Source organism: Odontesthes bonariensis, chromosome 18 (genome assembly GCF_027942865.1).
Source record: "Odontesthes bonariensis isolate fOdoBon6 chromosome 18, fOdoBon6.hap1, whole genome shotgun sequence".
In the NCBI taxonomy this organism is placed as follows: domain Eukaryota; kingdom Metazoa; phylum Chordata; class Actinopteri; order Atheriniformes; family Atherinopsidae; genus Odontesthes; species Odontesthes bonariensis.
The window spans coordinates 30131041-30150433 of NC_134523.1; the positions used below are offsets into that span (position 1 = coordinate 30131041).

Here is a 19393-nt window from a genome sequence, read left to right on the forward strand (position 1 = left end):
TGCGCGGTTGCAAGTCCCCCCTTGCGTGCTTGCGTGTGTCACCTCAATTTTCTAAACTTTACGAAAGACACAAGCACAAGCCACTGGCTGTGTTCGAAACCGCCTACTACTTGAAAACGGCACTCATCGATCTGACAGTAGGCCTATGCAGAGCGTTTACACACAGTGCACTTCACTCCTGTCCGAGCCCAAATCAGCCAGCCTGAAAAGCTGATTTCCCTTAAGCTATAAACTCTGTAAATATAACTATAGCAACATTTGAAACATTTTCAGGCGAGAAAGTAGTCGTTTAGACCCCCAAGGTGTTGAAAATCTGACAAAATACCGGCTATTTACAAGAAGAAGAAGCATGAATCCACTCGAAGAGGTCCTGGCGGTGAATTTGCTTTCATCATAGTAGTCTTGTCATTGAAAAAACCCGCTACTCCACCTACTGTCCTGGCGGTGAATCGCCACGCAGCACACGCAAACGCCGACAAAGCAAAATGAAGTATAAACGTCTCGAGCCATTAACATACGCGCAAGACGCAAGCGCAAGGGCAGTTAAAAGAAGTATAACTCAGCCTTAAGCGAGCATACTACTAGCATTTTTCAGAGCACAGTTCTTTTTTTTTTTTTTTTTTTCCTCATTCCTGGCCGGGAAGTAGGGAAAAGGTTTGGATTTGTTTGACCAGTACAACAGGTCGACAAGACCCAGTACAACACTGGCTTTGCGGGGAGACTGAAGCAAATAAGTAGAGGCTGTTCCAACACTTAAGAGGCTTGAGTCTAAACTGCAGGTGGTGAGTGAAACTGCTTGAAATGTCTGTGCTGTGCAAACATCATGGTTACACTGAGTGTAAGGGCAGCTGTGTGGGCTAACTGTACTTTGTTTTATTAAAGTCATACACAGGGCAACTGAATGTGTCTATCTGTTGTTCCGACAAGTTACTCACACAATCAGGTACGAGCATTCATCATCTTCATTGTGGAGGTTCGCCATGCGGCTCTCTTTTATATTCAGGATCTGATTCTGGCTCGAATACATACGCCTGTTACGGCTTCATGTCAGCAACTGTAGTAGCGGGCATTCACGAGTCATCATCACCCGTTGAAATACCTCCAGGATTTGGACAAATCAGAGAACACTTTAGCCAGGTCCTCTTGTTCTCAGGAGCAAGCTTCTCCCAAGAGAAGCCCTCCCTCATTCTGTACTAAATGTAAACTTTTGAGTTCTAAAGTGTACAGAGCTTATCTAGAGGTACTTAAGAATTATAATCAAATGACTAGAAATACTTTAAAGCCCGGTCTCCCACATTTTTAATTCCATCTCATGAAATGCATTTCTTTCGGAATGGATAAAAACGTCCCTGCAGCGATGAAAAGATTGATTGATCTGGCTGTGTGTTAAAACATATATGAACGATAATGCATGTCCTCTACATGTAATACAGCTTCCCATCACTTCAATACCAGTTTGCTAAATACGACTGAAGCTTTCACTTGAATGTGTTGAAGACATCGCGATGAGTCGACTGTCAAGCTAGTCGTTTTAAAGTACTTTGTTTTTCCAACTCCCTGACACTCTCTGGGAGATCCACAGCAAAAGTTGACATTTCTCAACATAATTGAGGCAAATTCTAGAGGGTCAAAAGAAAAGAAGGAAAAAAAAGGCTATATTTATATACACCTATCAAAGGTTGCAGGAATTCCCAAACATTTGCAGCTAACATGTGTACGAATGCACACTTCTATGAAAACAAGAAGTGTGCATATGTACCATTTCAGAGTTCGATCTGAGGCCTCAATGTAATGCCTTTTTGGAGAATACGACAAGTCAAATGAATGAAAATTAAATATTGAAAATAAAAGAATGACATAATCAATCGCAGTGGTACAAAATGTACCTGTTTTTTTTGGATTTGTGTTAATATTAGAAAAAAATGATTTGCTACGAAGCAAATTAAAAGCCTTCAGTGACGGTGAGGAGTTGTATGCATGTTTCATTCACAGCTTACTGACACGTAAGCATAAGAACATGGAAACGGTGAAGAAGAATCGACAGTAACCAAATTTGATGGTGAGGTGTCGTTAAAAAGAAAAGTTGAAAGAGAAAAAAAAGAGGGCTCTTTGCCATGTCTTATTGAAGCTGGTTTCAAATAGAGGTTTGGTTCTCTACTTCTGGGCAAAAGAAGTAAGAATAAATTATTTGAGAATTGGTGGTATGACGAGATTGTTTTGAGCTGTCAAATAGATTTTAAGCAAAAATTTCAAATGTTCCAAGAGGCAAATGTGAATGTCATGCTTTTCTGAGCTGACGTGAATGGAAAGCTTCTCTTGGAGGAAAATGAGGAATCTTTCAGGGGGATTTGATTTGTAATGAACATATTCTCATTGTCGGCTAATGCTGGCCATATTTCATCTGGGGACAAAAACACAAAGAAAAGAGCCAGTGTCATGTGGAACAAAAGAAAGAAGGAAAAAAAAAAGACCCTCGCCCACCAGCGTGGTGCTCAGCCAGGTGCTGGCAGCATGTATGTGTGGGAAGCTGTTGAGAGGAAGTAAGAAACAGGAACAGTTTTAACAGCACCTCTGTGCCACCTCTGAAACAAATGTAACATCAGTGAGTCCTCTGGGCCAGCTTGCCTCAGTCATATATGTGCACATCCACAGTAAAAACAGCTCCTGCTGCCCACCTCCTCCACTTAGGTGGCATGTCGGCAGACTATAGTAAGGTGGGATTCTTTGATGTGATCGTACTTCACATGTGAAGGACTTCAGGGTGAGGAGTCCAATTCATCTGCCACCATTCTCTAGAGCTCTACAAACTTAATTCAGCTGGGAGGATGGATGGGAAATCTGTATTTCAACCTCTGGCCCAATGCCTTCCACTTAGCATTTTTCTCTAAAACAAACATCCCCGGTCGCTTCCTCTCTCAGGGGTAGGGGAGAAAAAAGAAAGAGAAATACTGCTGGATTGGGGATTTCAAAGCCATCGGTGCCCTAGAAGGTTTGGCATAATGTCAGCGTCAGTGATTCAAGTGAAAAAGAGAGAGAACAGAGATGCATGTTTGCTTTCATCTTTCTGAAGGTGTCTTTATTGAGGAGAGACTGACAGGGGAGCCTCCTCCCTGCAGCACCCAAAAAAACACTAAGTCCATGCAGCACAAAGCTGAAACCACTGGAACAAAAAAAAAAACAGCAGTGGTTAGGATTACCTAAAGGGTAATGATAACATTTTAGTAGGCAAACCTCCAATAGAACCGTATTATCTTAACCTAACTTAAAATCAATATGTACAACTACAGTCCTGTAGTCAAAGCTGTGTGCAGTGCATAAGGGGAGAGAGAAATCTTCCAGAAGCAACTAAGTCAAGGTGGCAACTGTAAAGTTCAAATTAGACAAAAAACTCCAGCGAGCCTCTTGTTAAAAAGCAGCAAGACTGCTAACTACTCTGCAGCCAGCTAGACACCTAGAGCTGACACATTTCACACCTGTCACTAACAAAACAGTCGAAGAGTCTTAGGCTATGTACACACGTAGCCGGGTATTTTTAAAACCGAATGTCCGCCCCCCCTCCGTTTATAAAATAATTTGTATCCACATTACCTCGTTTTCGAAAAAAACACCTTCCACACATAACCGAACATCTGCGTTTTCACCTGTCTTGACAACCCAAATGCATTTGCTGTTTTGCGCAATCTGCCCTCGTCAGCTAAATAATAAAGTGTGCACGCAACTTTTTTGAGCACACTGACAGGTGATCGCATGACAGTGGACTGCCCCTCGATATGAGGACGTAATAATTCTGACAGCGACAGGAGTGAGGACACCGGGACATGCGAAATTGTCACGCCATTCCTCTGGGAGTACGACTTGGGCGTGTAAAATCAAGGCAGTAAACAGCGCCTGCACAATAATAACCACCACAATTCTCAAGACATCCATGCTTCTTCAGTAAACAAAGGTCGCACTTTAGACTTTAAAGCAGATTTGTTGTTGTTTTGGCGCATATTGTGACGTTGGAAAACGCAAAACTCCGGTTATCTCTGTCTACACGCAGCTGCATAAACGGAGTTTTCAAAAATCTTTACTTTGCCCGGAGTTTTTAAAAACATTCGTTTACGATGCGTTTTTATGCGTTTTCATGTGGATGACAGGTCCAAACGTAGAAAAATATATTCGTTGTAGCAGATACCCGGCTCCGTGTGGATAGGGCCTAGGCTCCGGCTACACGAAAACGTTTTTCACTGTAAACGATACTTTTGCTTATCGTTTGGCTGTCGCGGCCACACGGAGCCGGCGTTCCCAGTACCCCAAAACGATAGTTTTGGAGAACGGGTTCCAGAGTGGGAAGATCTGAGAACGGCGTCGTTTCGTTTCCATTGTTACAGCCAAAACGGATTCGTTTACATCTGCGTCACAGCCACATGGCCAACGCCAGTGACGTATACACATACGTCAGTGACCAGAACAAAAAGCGGCTTCCATTCAAAATCCGGAAGAAGAAGACAACACAACAAGGACAGACAGCGATCATCATGGACCCCACAACATTGATAGCAGCACTGCTGCAGACACTGCTAACTACAGCGGCATTGTTGAAGGAACAACGTGAGCTTCACGCTGGTAGATGTAGGGGCGTACACGCTTGCGCATTGCTTCTTCTATTGTTCTGGTGTAACCGGTGGGGGTGGCTTACAGCGCACCTAGAGGTGTTTTGTGTGTACTGCATCGTTTTCAGCAAGCGTCGCGTTTCCATGTGGACACAGAAGCTTTCCTGTGTGGTCGCAATAATTTTCGTACCCGTTTTCAAAAAATCCCTCGTTTCGTTTTCGTGTAGCCGTAGCCTTAGTTCATCGACATGCTGCCTTGATGAGTTGCCCATTAATTTCTAAAGTCTGTGCTGAGCAGTTTGTTACTACAACTCACTCATCTAGTTGACATCTCACTCCAGACTGGAACATTTCCAAAGGCCTTAAAAACTAATGTCATTAAGCCTCTTCTAAAGAAAAGCAGTCTTGATGCCCCAATACTGAATAACTACCGGCCCATATCAAACTTCCATTCTTAGGCAAAGTCCTACAAAAAATTGTATACCAACAGCTTAATGTCTTTCTCCTGTCTAACAATGCTTTTGATACTTTCCAATCAGGCTTAAGGCAAAGTCTCAGTCTTAGTTCTGCTGGACCTGAGTGCTGCCTTTGACACAGTTGACCATGCGATCTTATTACAGAGGTTAGAAGACTGGGTGGGAATCTCTGGTAGTGCTTTAAACTGGTTTAAGTCCTATCTCGAGGACCGGAAATATTTTGTTGAAATTGGCAACTGTCTAAAACCAAATGGCTATGACCTGTGGGGTTCCCCAGGGGTCAATCCTGGGACCCCTATTGTTCAATCTGTAAATGCTTCCATTAGGCCAGCTGATACACAGCTATAATGTGTCCTATAACAACTATGCCGATGACACTCAGATCTACGTGTCACTGACGGCAGGAGAACATGGGCCTGTAGATACATTGTGTCACTGCATCGAACAGATCAGTGTGTGGATGCAAAACAATTTTCTCCTGTCTAAAACCTAATAATCAAGTTAGAAATCTAGGTGTAATACTGGACCTGAACTTTAACAGCCACATTAAATCAATTACATCCTGGTTGTAAAGATGTCACTAGCATGTCATCTCATATCTCAGCATAAAAAGCTTCATCACAGTTTCATCACAAATAAATGTGGTCATACAATAGAGAAGCTGAGGCAATGTGAAAAAAAATTCAGATGCTATTAAGCAGTTCAGTTTGAAACTGGAAGTCATGCTTAAAAAACTGTTTGGGAGGGTTGGGAAACAGAGAAGAAACGAAAAGAGATAAAATAGACTTCATAACATTCTAGCTGAATCCTGGCTTGAGAATAGCCACTAACAACAGTTTTGAACTGTGCACCCACCCAAACAAGGAGTCACACCCATCAGTCACAAACACTTTACATGCCGCCATCTCTGGCCCCTACTGCATAGGATTTCTTTTGAAGTATTTTGCTACTCTGGCAAAACAAATACCAACAGAGAAAGGCTGGGGTGTATGAATCACAGTCTATAACCCGATCAGGTCTCTCAGGTCATCAGGTGAAGGTCCTTGAGACGTTCTCAGATTAAGATCAAAGTCTGCTGAGGGTGCTTTTAGTTTCTGTGGTCAAACTGCCAGCTGACCTGAAGTCAGTTAAAGCTTCAAAACTAAACTCTTAACTTTGCTACTCCCAATGAAATGTGCCACAGAAATGCAGCACAAATAAAGATTTGACAGTGTCTATAGCAGCTACTGGTGGTGCTTGCATAAAACCGATGGGTGACAAACTCAGCATGGCTGAAAATGTGCTAATTAGGGATGTGCACGACTAATCGATTTGTTGATTTGTCAGAGTGGCGCACACAGTGGACTACTTTTTTAAGAATCGACAAATTTTTGTTTGGGGCAGGAGGAGACTTATGTTTCACTACGCAGAGACGTGGAACAAATGTCAAAAAGACAACAAAAAAATACTGGTTTTGCTGTAGCTAAACGCTGGCGTGGCAGCAAACGACAGGAACCAAAAAAAAACTGCTTTGGTGATTAATGTTAGTTTTTCTTTTAAATGCCCATCCCCAGTACTTATGCTGTTAAAGTAAAACTCAACTCTTTGGCTCTTTTTCTCCCTCTACAATTGCAGGATTTAACACCACAGTGTCTGTGTGAGCCATGCACATGTACAGCCAGACGCATGAATTTGTTGTCGTGTTGAAGAGAACACAGAGATGCAATCAAAGCCAATGAAAAAGTCAAGCATCCCAGGGATGGCCATAAAAAAGTTAATATACTTCAAACTGAGTCAGAAGTACGTACTTTTAGGGTTTACAGATTTTTCCAGTGTTGCTTTAATTGAGGCATATTCAAACATGGATTACAAGATTTTGAATTGAAATATGGTTTTACAAGTAAAATATTGTAAAAAAAAAAAAAAATCATTGAAAGGTGTCACCTTCCACCATGTGAGAACTGTGGTAAAATCAGACTTGCTGAGTCAATCAGGAGAAGTATAAAGACATCTTTTAAACATAGACATCTATAATAAAGTACCTTCCATTTCTGAGATAATTAATGCTCAAAACATGTTTGTTGTTGACTATTCCTTGGCCACAAACACGTATTCCCTTACAGTTAGCTCTCCGAAGTTCTCTGTTAACTGAAGCTGGACTATTATTGGATAATTATTTCAAGAAGACCACCATCCTTTAATGTTGTGCTGTTAACCACCTCTTATTATGTACCATGAAGCATCAGCAGTCAACAAATCACAGTGTAAAAGCAACAAAGAGAGTTCAGGGGACAGCCACGTCTGAATTATATCGAATGACAAATAAACTGATCAGGATGTTTTCATGTTAAAATACAACATGTAGCACCTTTAAACCTGAGAGGCACCGTTATTACCTTTGCGAGCGATCCGAATGCAATTGATTCTGGTCTCCTGTGGGTAAGAGAAAAGGTTACAGTTAATCCATTTGGCCATTTGAGGACACACAAAAAGAAAACACCTCATCGCATCTTAATCATGCCAGTGTGTCAAAATCTTGCCCACAAGATGCAGCACAGGTGGTCAGCACTTGTTTAAAATGTTTCTCTGTGAGGAAAATATTAAAAATTTCCTGAAAGTCGACATCTGCCTGTGAAATCTAAGACCCCTGCCTTCCTGCACTGTGTCACCTGGCTCCTCCTCACACTGAAACTGTCACCTCTATCCTGAAGATGGAGGGGAATGTTGCCTAATTACATCAAATCAGCCTTTATGGGTAATTATGCTAATGTGTGCACTTAGACCGAAGTCAAAAACTTTTTTCCCACCTAAAACGGTTGGCAATTTACCTTTCTTTAATTGGAAATCTGTTTCAAGTGGATACTCATTTCCTCTCATCTCCCACAGAGTGACAGATAAGTCATATTTACTCCCACCCCAGGGGTTATTAAAGCAGCAGCAAGACGTATGTCACACACCATCCTATTCTCCGTCAACGTGGGCTTTTGGGTTTTTGGAAAAGAAATGTCAAAGCTTATTAAAAGGAGAAATTTAATGCAAGCGAACCTCTAGTAGCGTCAGGAAGAAAGATGCATAGCATACTGAAGTATCCTCACCCTCGCAAGCAAATTCACATTTCATTAAATTTAGATTCCAGTACTGGATCTGCTCATCAAATATGAGCCTTTTATAATCCACAAAAGAATCACTTTACAATAGAGCTTAAAAATGCATGAACCCGTTGAAATTTTTCTACATTTACTCAGAAATATGACCTAAAATATTCCAAGGATTTCCACATATCCTTTAAGCAGATAAACAGAAAAAAAATTAAAGAAATAAGAGAAAAATAGAACAGTTGGTTATTGATCAAATTGAGGCGAATGTTGGAACTAAAAGGTTCTCCCTTATAAGCCAATGATGTTTGACTCCAACACCACTACACTGCTGAACAATAATGCAGAGCAGGCCAAGATTGTTAGGAGAAAGCCACTGTTCTTCCATCACAGACGGAAAAGTTCATTCTGAATAAAAACCTGGCAACATCCAAAGAAAAGGTCAGGACAACCTTCCAAAAGGGACCCGGTCGTCCAGTAAGAGAGTTACTTTAAAGGTTAAAGAACGATAAAATTAACGGATGGCCAAGTCAAAGTCCAGACCTTAATCCAGTAGGAATGCTGTAGAAGAACCTGAATCCAACAGATTTTGTGAATAAATCACGTAACTCATTATTAAAGCTTTTCTCATTCCAGTCAAAAAAACAGCTTTAAGCAGCTGTGAGTGGCTTTTCTAACCATGTAAAAAAAAAAGGCTTACTGTGACCCTAAGTTATCAGAAAAGCTCAGTTAAAGGGATAGTTCGCCTCTTTTGACATGAAGCTGTATGACATCCCATATTAGCAATATCATTTATGAACATTGACTTACCCCCTGCTGCGTCCTGTGAGCGGAGTTCCAGCTGAGTTTTGGCGTACACGAAGGTAGTCCGGCTAGTTGCATCATAAAAATCGTTTTGCATGAAAAAGTCAGACCTCACTTCGCTTGGCGCTATTTTTGCCTCCCTTGATATCAATGCGTCAAGCCACCTAGCGATAGCTGCAACTGTTACGGTGTTTACTGCTCGGAAGCAGGGGAGTGCTCGGTCTGCTCTTCGGTCTGCACAGTTTACATTGGACGCATTGATATCAAGGGAGGCAAAAATAGCGCCAAGCGAAGTGAGGTCTGAGTTTTTCCATCGAGAATGATTTTGTGATGCAAATGTATTACTCTTTTGAACGCATATTTTTTTGAGAAGCAATACGCTTTATTTTTCAAGCCCCAGCCAACTAGCCGGACTACCTTTGTGGACGTCAAAACTCAGCTGGAACTCCGCTCACAGGACGCAGCAGGAGGTAAGTCAATGTTCATAAATGATATTGCTAATATGGGATGTCATACAGCTTCATGTCAAAAGAGGCGAACTATCCCTTTAAAGTTGTGGCTGTACACAAATCACACACACATATAATATAATATATGTTATCATATTTTACTAAATTAGTTTTATTTCATATATATATATATATAACATACCCAGCAACCACAGAACCAAAGTAGCATTAGCTCTTAGTTCACCGGCTGGTTCCAAACTTTCCTGCTGTAAGACGTTTGATTGAGAACAGCTGCCTGCTGCTACCGCTGTAAATGAGCTTGATGAGCGTAATTACAGTGCACCAGAAGACTAAAATGGGCTCTTAAACCAAAGGAGAAAGCTAAAAAAAAATTATTTTGGAGTTGTTGGAAGTAACTGGGTGATACTATTTGGTTGCCATGAGTGAAACCTCTCATATTACAAATATCCACCTGATAAGTTCTTACCTTCCTAATTTAACCCCAATTTTAACAGTATGGATGTATCTATTCAAATAGGGAACAGGCCTAGCTAGAAAATAATGAGTGGCAACTTTTTTTTTCTGCTCATTCTTTGCTAATCAAAAGGCAGTGGCCCAGGAAATGAAATAATAGACTATTTAAATGAGCACATTTTGGGGTATTTGGCAAACCTAGAGCTGGATCACAGATCAGAGCCTTTCAATCTCCCGTCTAAATGGCCCAAAGTGATAAAACTGAGGGTAGTGACATGATTTTGTACAATTATACAAACAACAGAGGGTTGACAGGGAAAATATCAGCACGCTGTTAGTTTTCATCTTTAATGGAATGGACATTTTTGCAAATAACAAGCTTTTCTTTCTTTAGTAAAGAAGCTCCTGCAGACATGACAGAAAGAAAAATTATCTGGGAAAGTGTGTTTGTTTCCCTTCTGTGTGTTTTAAGAGAAACTGGATACACATATTGTGCGTCTTTCAAGCCCCACTGATGGCATATTTGCCAAGGCAATTACTGTTTCGGTGTAATAGCGCCTCATGGTCCACAGTAAGCCTCATACATCTAATTCATGCAGGGTAACTATCTAAATAATCACACGCCCCCAACTCCCCCCTTTTTTTAATCTAAAATGCCCATCTAACCTGAAACCCAATGTAGTTCGCAAAAAAAAGAAAATAGAAGAAGAAGAGGAAATGCTGACTAATTTTATTTTGGAATTTGTAGTGTCGGCAAACTTCTGCGTCAGAGGTGTGGCGCCGACAGAGCTTTGAAATTTGGTCTTATGGGAGAAGAACTACGAGCAAAGTCCATGATGGGGATTTCAAATCAAAGTGGAGCGATTTCAGCGTTTCCTAACTAAACCAGATGCTGGTTGTGGTCTTTCTGGCTCTTGAGGCCCACCCAGTAGCACCCAGAGGATACCAGCTCCAACCTCGGAGGACTCTCACATCAAAGCTGCAGCCAGCCAAACACGTGCACACACACACATGCACACAGAGCTTCATACGGGGCTCCTTTCCAATCTTTTTAACCCGGGAGGGAAGCGTTAGATTGTTTTTTTCTCACAAAAAAAAAAAAAAACATTCCTTAAAAGTTACACAGAGCCTGAACAGTGTGAGGCAATCTGAGAACAAATTGATTATAAAAAATGCACAAGTGCAAACTGCATTCTGCAGGTTATAAATGATTCTGGCTTCTTCTTTTTGTAGTGTCTAAAAAAGCAGAATATACATCAATCCATCTGGTAATAAAGCTTTGTTTAAGCTCACAGCTGCTTCCTCTGTAGTGTAACCTCCAGTGTATTTCCTCCTACCATCTGACTTGCCCGATGATAATCTAAATTGACTGTCAAGGTTGCTGAAACATAAAAGCGGTGTGTCTGAGCTGCAGGATCAAAAGCCTGCGGAGGCAGCTGAATAGTTCCTACCCCTCTGAAGTTGCTGGTGGCTTGGAAGTAGATGAGGTAGTTCTTGGTGGGGTCTAAAGGACTGTTCCAGTAGCCGTTGTAGGTGTGATTGTCTCCCACAGTGAAAGGCGTGGCCTCCGGCAGGCTGCTGGGGGCCAGCTCCGCTGTGTAGTAATTCCGGGACCCTTTGGCCTGGGCCTCGTTGTGCGAGTTTGGAGTGGGGAAACAGTCCACGGTGCCCAGCTCCCTCCTCCTCACCTGACGGGAGCCATCCTCCTCCACCACCACCACCTGGTAGGCACTGGGAAAGGATAACGAAGGGATTAGTACTCCAACAATGCACAAAGAACCCTTTCACCAAACAACCCACAAGAAAGCTCTGGTGTATAAGCACTTCGGCCGTGAGTTTGGCAATCATTACTAGTTGATATACTGTATGTCGACATCGTGATCAGTTATTATCATGCTGAAATCTGAGCTCATTGTGACATCACACTGAATTCAGAAATAATCCAGAACCACATAGTTTTAATAAACTGTAATGTAATGACTGCTGAGCGGAGGTTTGATCATTTGTCTGTTTAAATTCCACAAAAACCACAGGCCAAATATGATCAACCTCATTGGAGAGTTGAAAACATCGCTAACGAAGAAGCCCATGTAATTTTAGTCAGGATCAGTTTCATTTAAATGGTGAAACACAGCATTGTCCTGTTATTCTTTAGAAGAAACAGGAATTTTGAGGGGAATAATAAATCAGTGATCAGAATCCCCCCTGAACTGTAGCTCTAAAATTAGAAGATGGAGGAGGGAAAAAAAAACAACACAAAACAGTATAAGTCCAAGACATTTGGTGTTCTTTCTCGTAGTTTTGTTTGTGAATGTACAACATTCCATTTGGAGAGAATTTGACATCTAGCTTTTTCTTTTTAATCCTTTTTTTTTCGATTCAAGGTTAACATAAGGCTGATATTTATGAAAGCAACTCCATATTGTAACGCTTCACAAAGGTTTCCCTTGTTCGTGTCTCAGCTGAATGACAGTTCTTGATACAGGGCCATCTGAGGGCCATCTGAGGGCCAGAGAGAGTCCATCTTTGTGCTTTTGTACTTTACGCGCTGACATTCCTGCCGAATCCTTGAATGCTTTGATCAAATTTTGCACTGTAGTGGGAAAAATGTGAAAATCCCTTTGGATCTTTTTTTGAGGCACGTGATTTTTAAACACTTGAATGTTTTGGGGTTTTTTTCTTTTGAAAAACTGAAGATTCTCTACTCATCTTTGGTCCTGAAAGATCAGGATTACTGTCACCTGCTGACATCACCTGATTATTCTATTCTATTAAATAATGTTTCGACATTTTTTTTTATGTGTTGCAGGCCTGAAATAAAATAATGGATGTATATTAATATTCAAATGAAGTTGATGAGAGAAACATTGTTTAAATAATATATCATATTGAAATATTTATTTAAAACAGTGTTGTTTTAATTACTCATCCTAAACTCAGGTTTAGGATCGAAGAAAAATAAGGAAATACTGTGTTCCTGTTGTTCCTGCAGCCCTGGGATGTGTTTCATTTAGACTGAGCAAACTTTAGAAATAAAATAAAACTGAAAAGCAATTTGAAGCACTATATATTTGCTGCATAAACCATCCTGCTCCTATGAAGACTCAGTTATGACTCGTATGTTTTGCTTAACTGTGTATGACGCCACAAGCTTAAAGGACAACATCCTGATGCTTCACAGAGCTCTGTGTGACTGGAGCTTTATATAATTCACTGTGCAGGAGCACTGAATGAGCATCATGTGTTGGCAGTACCTGACAGGAGCTCCTCGTCCCAGGGCCGGGCGCAGCAGCACTGTGATGGTGCTCTCCGACTCACTCAGCGGAGAAGGGATGTCTTCATAGTCAAACACTGGAGCTGAGAAAAAAAGAAGAAGGTCAGAATCACTTTTAAACTTTCTTTTTCCTGGGAGATGTCGAGCAGGATTTAGGGGCTTTAAACAGGCTTGTTGCTGCAGCTCTATTTTCATATTTTAGTTTCTTTTTTCACCCCCACATGAGAAGATACAATAAGCTATCTATATTCATTACCCACACATGTTCATAGCGCACTTGTGTGTAGAGGCCTCCCACACAGTGCCATTGACTGATGATGACTATAAACAGCAGCCAACTACAGAGGAAACAAGAGGCTCTTATAGCATAATTAGGACAGATCTCAAAGCTGCACAACCTAGGCAAAGCTCTGGGGACAATGAGGTTGAGTGTTTCCATCGTTGTTTACTACCTAAAGCGAAATAATTGGAGTATGTAGTGGAGCAAACGGCCATCTTCTAGTACAACAGATGCGCTGAGACAGAAACGCTGTGGAATGGAAGGGGCAAATGTTTCGGCTTCTGAGGCAAGATATTGCTGCTTGTTGTAAAAACCTGCTTGTGTAACCCGTCATCTGAAAAACACAGACAAGATGTGTTACACCGAGCTGTGTCGGGGAGTGTTTGAGCCAGTGCATGTCAGGTGGTTAAGCCGGGGAGACTTATCAAGAGGCTAATTGTACAGCTTTGTACTTTCATGCTTGCTACCAACATGGGAGTTGGCACTTACGGTCTGCAAACACAGCTGATCGGGCCATCCACAAATACAGGAAGAAGAAAAAGAAGAAGCGACATGTAAAGACATCCAGAAAGACTGCTGTCTTGGCAAAGTGTAAAACTGTTCTGTTGTCAGACAAATCACAATTTGCAGAAATCATGGTTGCAGCAACCTTCGGACAAAAAAAGGAGAGAGGGACCATCTGGCTTGTTATCAGCTCTCAGTTCAAAAGTCTGCATCTCTGATGGTATGGTGGCGCATTAGTACCTATGGAACAGGCAACTGGCATCTTCAATGCAAAAAGGAACATATGCACCGGTAAAATGGCGTCTTTTTCCAGGGAAGGCGTTCCATATTTCAGCAAGACAATGATATTTTAACAGCACGGCTTTTGCAGGACTGTTGAGCATTTAGAATCCTATATCAGACAATAATGGGCCTCCATTCCTCTCACAATGGTCCGACAGTTAGTCTCCTCTGTTCCCAGATGTTGTTAAAAGAAGAGGGGAAGCGACGCAGTGGGAAACATGGCCCTGTGCCAATTTTTTTTTTAGACATGTTGCTGCCATCCAATTTAATATGAACCGATATTTTTCTATATCAATCTGCTGGAACAGTGAACTTCCGCCATGTAAAATTCATTCTGTTGCAGCCATTTTCAGGCCCAACTGATTTTTTTTCCGAATGTAATTTCTGAAATAAATAAAAAGGAGAAAGTGATCAGCAGACCTATTTAGAATGCTTCCTTTTTCAGTACTTCATCAAGGTTTTGTGGATAATTTCAAATCATCCACACATTCTGTTTACCCCCTGCATGCTTTATGGGAACACCGCACAGTGGCATTTCAGAGAAAACACAATTAGTGAACACAAATTGTAGACATCCAATCGAGGGGAGAATGTTTCACATTTCCAGCACATCTTTCACACCAATTTCAAGATCCATGTCTCTTCCCTCACAAAGACAGCTTCTTTCCTTTCTTAACTGTTGTGTCGCCTAAACATAGATTGCAGCGATGTGGACAAAGCTGTTTTAACCCAAACCATTCGAGCCGAACGTTTGTAGTTTGCTGTAATTTGTTCCCCCGTGAAACGAAGGCAGTGTGTATCTAAAAGCTGTTTGGCTGAAGAATAACAAAGATAATTTGTAAAAGTAGAATTTGGGCATTACAAGTCATTACTCAGTTTTCTTTGCTATTTACCAAACAGTTTTGTATATTTTGTGTGGATTTCTCTGTTGAAACAGTGTTTCAGTTTTATGCTATATTATTTATACTAGGGGTGGGCGATATGGAAAAAATGTTGTATCACGATTTTTTTGCATAAAATCACGATTTCGATTTTTTATCACGATCTTCCATCCAAAAAAAAAAAAAAAAAGACCAATTACAGTAGAGTTAAGTCGACATGCTGAACCACAGAAGAGCTAAGGAGTAAAAGAAAGAATTTGGCAATCAACACATTGTAATTCAACTGTAACCCAATTCAAGATGAAAAATAATGATCTAATTGATGACATCTGACACAGTGAGAGTGAAGCAACAGGAAATAGAAAAACGAACCACTGATGACAACTTGACTCCACCTCATGATGCCATTTAGCAACAGATGAGCAACGCTGCATGTTCATTTACTGCAGCCACAGTCACGCACTGCCGTCACCAGAGCGCCCTAAAGGAATACTTTTTAACTGTGTAATGTTTGTCACGGTCGCGGTGCATCCCTTTTATCTTGCACCGTATTTGGCTTACGAGCTAGCGGTTTCCTCATCCGACCCGAGAGTGCTGCTGCTGACCGTGAGTTTCTCCCGTGCGCCGCTATGGATGTGCTGTGGATGGTGCCGCTGCTGCTGTTCCCATTCCTGATGTGGACCAGCAGCAGTGGGTTAGGGTAGAAGAAAACCCGAACCAATTCCAAATTACAGAGGTGGATTTCCTCTTCTTCACCAGCTCGTTGGCTTGGCTTTCAGCCATGGCTGTCCATGCGTTTTCTAACGCACAGTTCGCTATGATTGGTCGGTTAGGTTAAGGACGCCCTACGTCTGCCGCATCGGCGGGAACCAGCATTAAAAAAAAAAAAAATCATTGCGCTGATTGGCAAAGACGATCTATACGGTTTCTCTAATTTGGTAGATCGCCTGCGATTCTCCACTCTTCCTCGCCAGTCACGATTTTACACACACACACACACGCACACGCACACACACACACACACACAGTACTACAAAGGCCAGCAATCAGCACAAAACCTCACCGGAGATGTTAGTGGTGATTTCAGTAAGCGCCGTCTGGCCGAAGCCCTTCGCAGTTCGGGCCCGGACAGACACCAGGTAGGTGGTTCCAGGATGCAGACCAGAGAACATGTGGTAGGTCTCATTCCTCAGCTTGGAGATGGTACGACGGGGACCGGGCACGTTAATGCTCGGGTCCGAGGACTCGATGCTCTGGTAGCTGATCTGCAGACAGAGAAAAAAGACGGGCCCGGATTAAAGAGACCACATATATATGGAGCTGCATTGTTACTCTCTATATGGGAAAAGGTTTTTGTGGACTATATGTTGAAGACTAAACCTTGCTCTACAAGCATATGGTAATAAAAACATTTAATGAACAATGGACAGCTACTGAAATTTCTTGCAGATCATCCTGAGGAGGGCGATATGCTGAGGTAAGCTGTCTTTTTCAGGGAAATCCTTCAAAAATCCTTCCATCAAATCATTTCACACCAAACTCACTTATCAAAGTCAAAGTCAAAGTCAAAGTTGCTTTATTGTCAATTTCTTCACATGCCAAAACATACAAAGGAATCGAGAGGACGTTTCACACACTCTCACGGTGACATATAAAGTGCACAGGCACAACAGATAGGACAGGACATATCAATACAAAGTAAACTTATCATCTAAGTCATAATGCTGTTTTCACACTAAAAGTATGACAATGAAGCATTGCTTATAAACTAGGAACATCGGGTAAAATATGCTGATTTAATCTTTACCCTTGCTGGTAGCAGCATCTTTACCCTCAGTGCTCACAGGGGCTACAGTGTCATCAGAACCGGTCCAATAATCACCACCTCCCAGGGGACAAGGCTCAAACTACGACTATATGAAGGGATGGTGTCACACTGTATCCTACAGGCTGTGTTGGACAACAATAACCCCTTTAGATGAGCATGACTTTCTAAGATAATTAGGCTAATCTATTTTTGAATTCACTGCCCCACACTGTGGGACTGAGAGTGAGCTGCAAGCCATCTTACAGTCAGGTAAAATCAGTCAATATTGTCCTGTTTTTTCCACAAGTTGTTGCTTTCAGTTTTACACAGCTAGTGTAAGACATTACAGTAAAGAAATACAACCTGACCACAGCACACTGATTGAAAATCAGTGCACCCAGATGTTGTGTTCTCATTAATGTTGATTGGGGCCAAATCAGGTGAATACCTGTGACCACAGCAGAGTGATTTGATGCAGCACTGAATTCTGATTAAACCCTTTCCCAATGCAATCAAAAGCCAATTAGCAGGTTTACCAGTGTATTAAGGGCTTGAGGTTCTTCATTTAGGAACTTGAAATTCCCATACAACCCTTTGGTGTTGAAGGGTAAAGCTATTGGGATATTTTATGGGATAAGTATTTGATTTATTAATTATTAACAGCCAGAGCTTTTGGGCTTCATCCCCTGTGAAATGCGCATACATGTCATGTGTGGAACAAAGTGGAGAATGAAGAGGTCGACCATCACAGCGACATTCAGAGCGTCATGACTAACAGGAACAGTGACGAGGAAAATGATCCCGTTAACATCTTTAGTTTATGAAAACTAAATGAATGATTTGAAATGTGTAAAGCAGTGGTGTTTGATTCAGAGCAAACTGTGAGATAGATTCCATTCTTGCTTCCATAAAAGCCTGTATAGGCCTACAAGGTGTCTGTGAGGTGCATTACAGAAAGCTCGTAACTGAAACGACCTGAAAGACTGGAGCAAAGATGGCATTTTCTTCAAGAAATGAGGTCCGCGTCTTTTCCTTAAACTATCTTAAACTACTGCAAAAAGCTGTCTCTCTGAGCAGGACTAATCAATCTGCACTGGAGTTGGCCACTGACGAGCGGACTGCAGTAGTTTATATACCATAGTGTCTTCCTCCAGCACTGCTGGCCTGATTTAACACAATTTTCTGGATTATAGGATGAAGTAAAACCCATAATCAGATACTGGGGGATACAAGTATGACTGAAGCTTAATATGATGTTGTTTCTTTTTATAGCTGTTTGATGAAAGCGTCTGTAAAAGGAGATTCGGAGCTGCAAATTCTTAAATCTTAAGAACTTTACTTCAGGATGTTCTGTTTTTTGTCTCCAGTGTAGTTTGTCTTCTTTTAGCCTTGTGATACTCTCACATCTCGTGCGCATCCAGTAAATAAAATGACAAGGTGATGACATACATTATCAGTTACCGTTTAGGGAAGTGTAGGACTTGAAAAGGTGATTACTTTCAATGACTCAATAATAATGAATCTTTCAACAGTTTATCTCAAGCTCTTTTATATTCCACCCCTGACTGCAGATCTCCTTTGATGCAAGGCCAACCGACCTACACGTATTGATGTTATATCACCATGAAATGCTTTAGCCTTACAATTGATGTTGCACAAACAGAAGATTACTTTGGAAGCTAATGGGAGAATGCAACTTCAAAAGCAACCGGCAACAGTAAAATGTCATGCGCCCAAAAGAAACCTGAAAGAAAACAGAGCAGCAGAACAAAATCTGATGTGGAAGCACCACCTCAGATGAGATCGTTCATCCCTGTTCGTCCTACATTACAGGTGCTCTCCTCTGGCTTCCTGCAGTGCAGAGTCTTCTTTGGTTGTATCCATGACTGTAACTGGTGCAGAAATCATTTAAAAGGTCTGTGACTTCTGCCAAAATGCGAAGTGGCAGGAGTGAGTGCAGGCACAACTCAGCACGAGACGTTCACTGTCAACAAACTCATTGTTCAACATCCCGTTCTGCCTCGTTCAGTCTAAACACGAATATGAGTACAAATGTCACTCATGAACACGATTATGCACAACATTGCCCACAGCAATCACAGCAGCTAACACGGTTCTTTGCTCAAATTAATGGAACTCATCGATAGCTGACATCTTTTAATATAGTAACAGATGCAGTAAAAACAAAGGCTTCTGGTGGGAATTTAAATGTAAACAAGGGAGTTTTAATTTATTTTTTTGCTGAATTATTCTGATCTGTGAACTGTGAAAAGTGGGTCCCCTCCTTTCTCTTGGCTCAGCCTCATGCTCAAGGTTTAGGCAAGATACAAGAAAAACAACCCTCGAGGGAATCATGGAGGGAGAGCAGTACAGTCCTAGAAGCATGGAGCCGAGTTTTTCTTGTTTTGAGTCACTGTACTGTAGGAGGGTGAATAAAATAGATATTGGCATGTGGAAAATAACATCCCACACCTGGAGAGGATTAGTGTGTTA

At 41.5% G+C, this 19393-nt stretch overlaps 1 protein-coding gene across 4 annotated transcripts in view; it reads right to left on the reverse strand.

Moving 5' to 3' along the window:
• LOC142367474 (receptor-type tyrosine-protein phosphatase U-like) overlaps positions 1 to 19393 on the reverse strand; it is a 255969-nt gene that overhangs the window by 53947 nt on the left and 182629 nt on the right. For all 4 annotated transcript variants that reach the window (XM_075449450.1, XM_075449449.1, XM_075449448.1 and 1 more), the window contains exons 10-13: positions 16157 to 16358; positions 13127 to 13229; positions 11324 to 11603; positions 7447 to 7483 (exon numbers count right to left, since the gene is read on the reverse strand). In XM_075449450.1, the coding sequence (XP_075305565.1) occupies positions 7447 to 7483; positions 11324 to 11603; positions 13127 to 13229; positions 16157 to 16358 (622 nt within the window). The remainder of the gene's footprint in view (positions 1 to 7446; positions 7484 to 11323; positions 11604 to 13126; positions 13230 to 16156; positions 16359 to 19393) is intronic.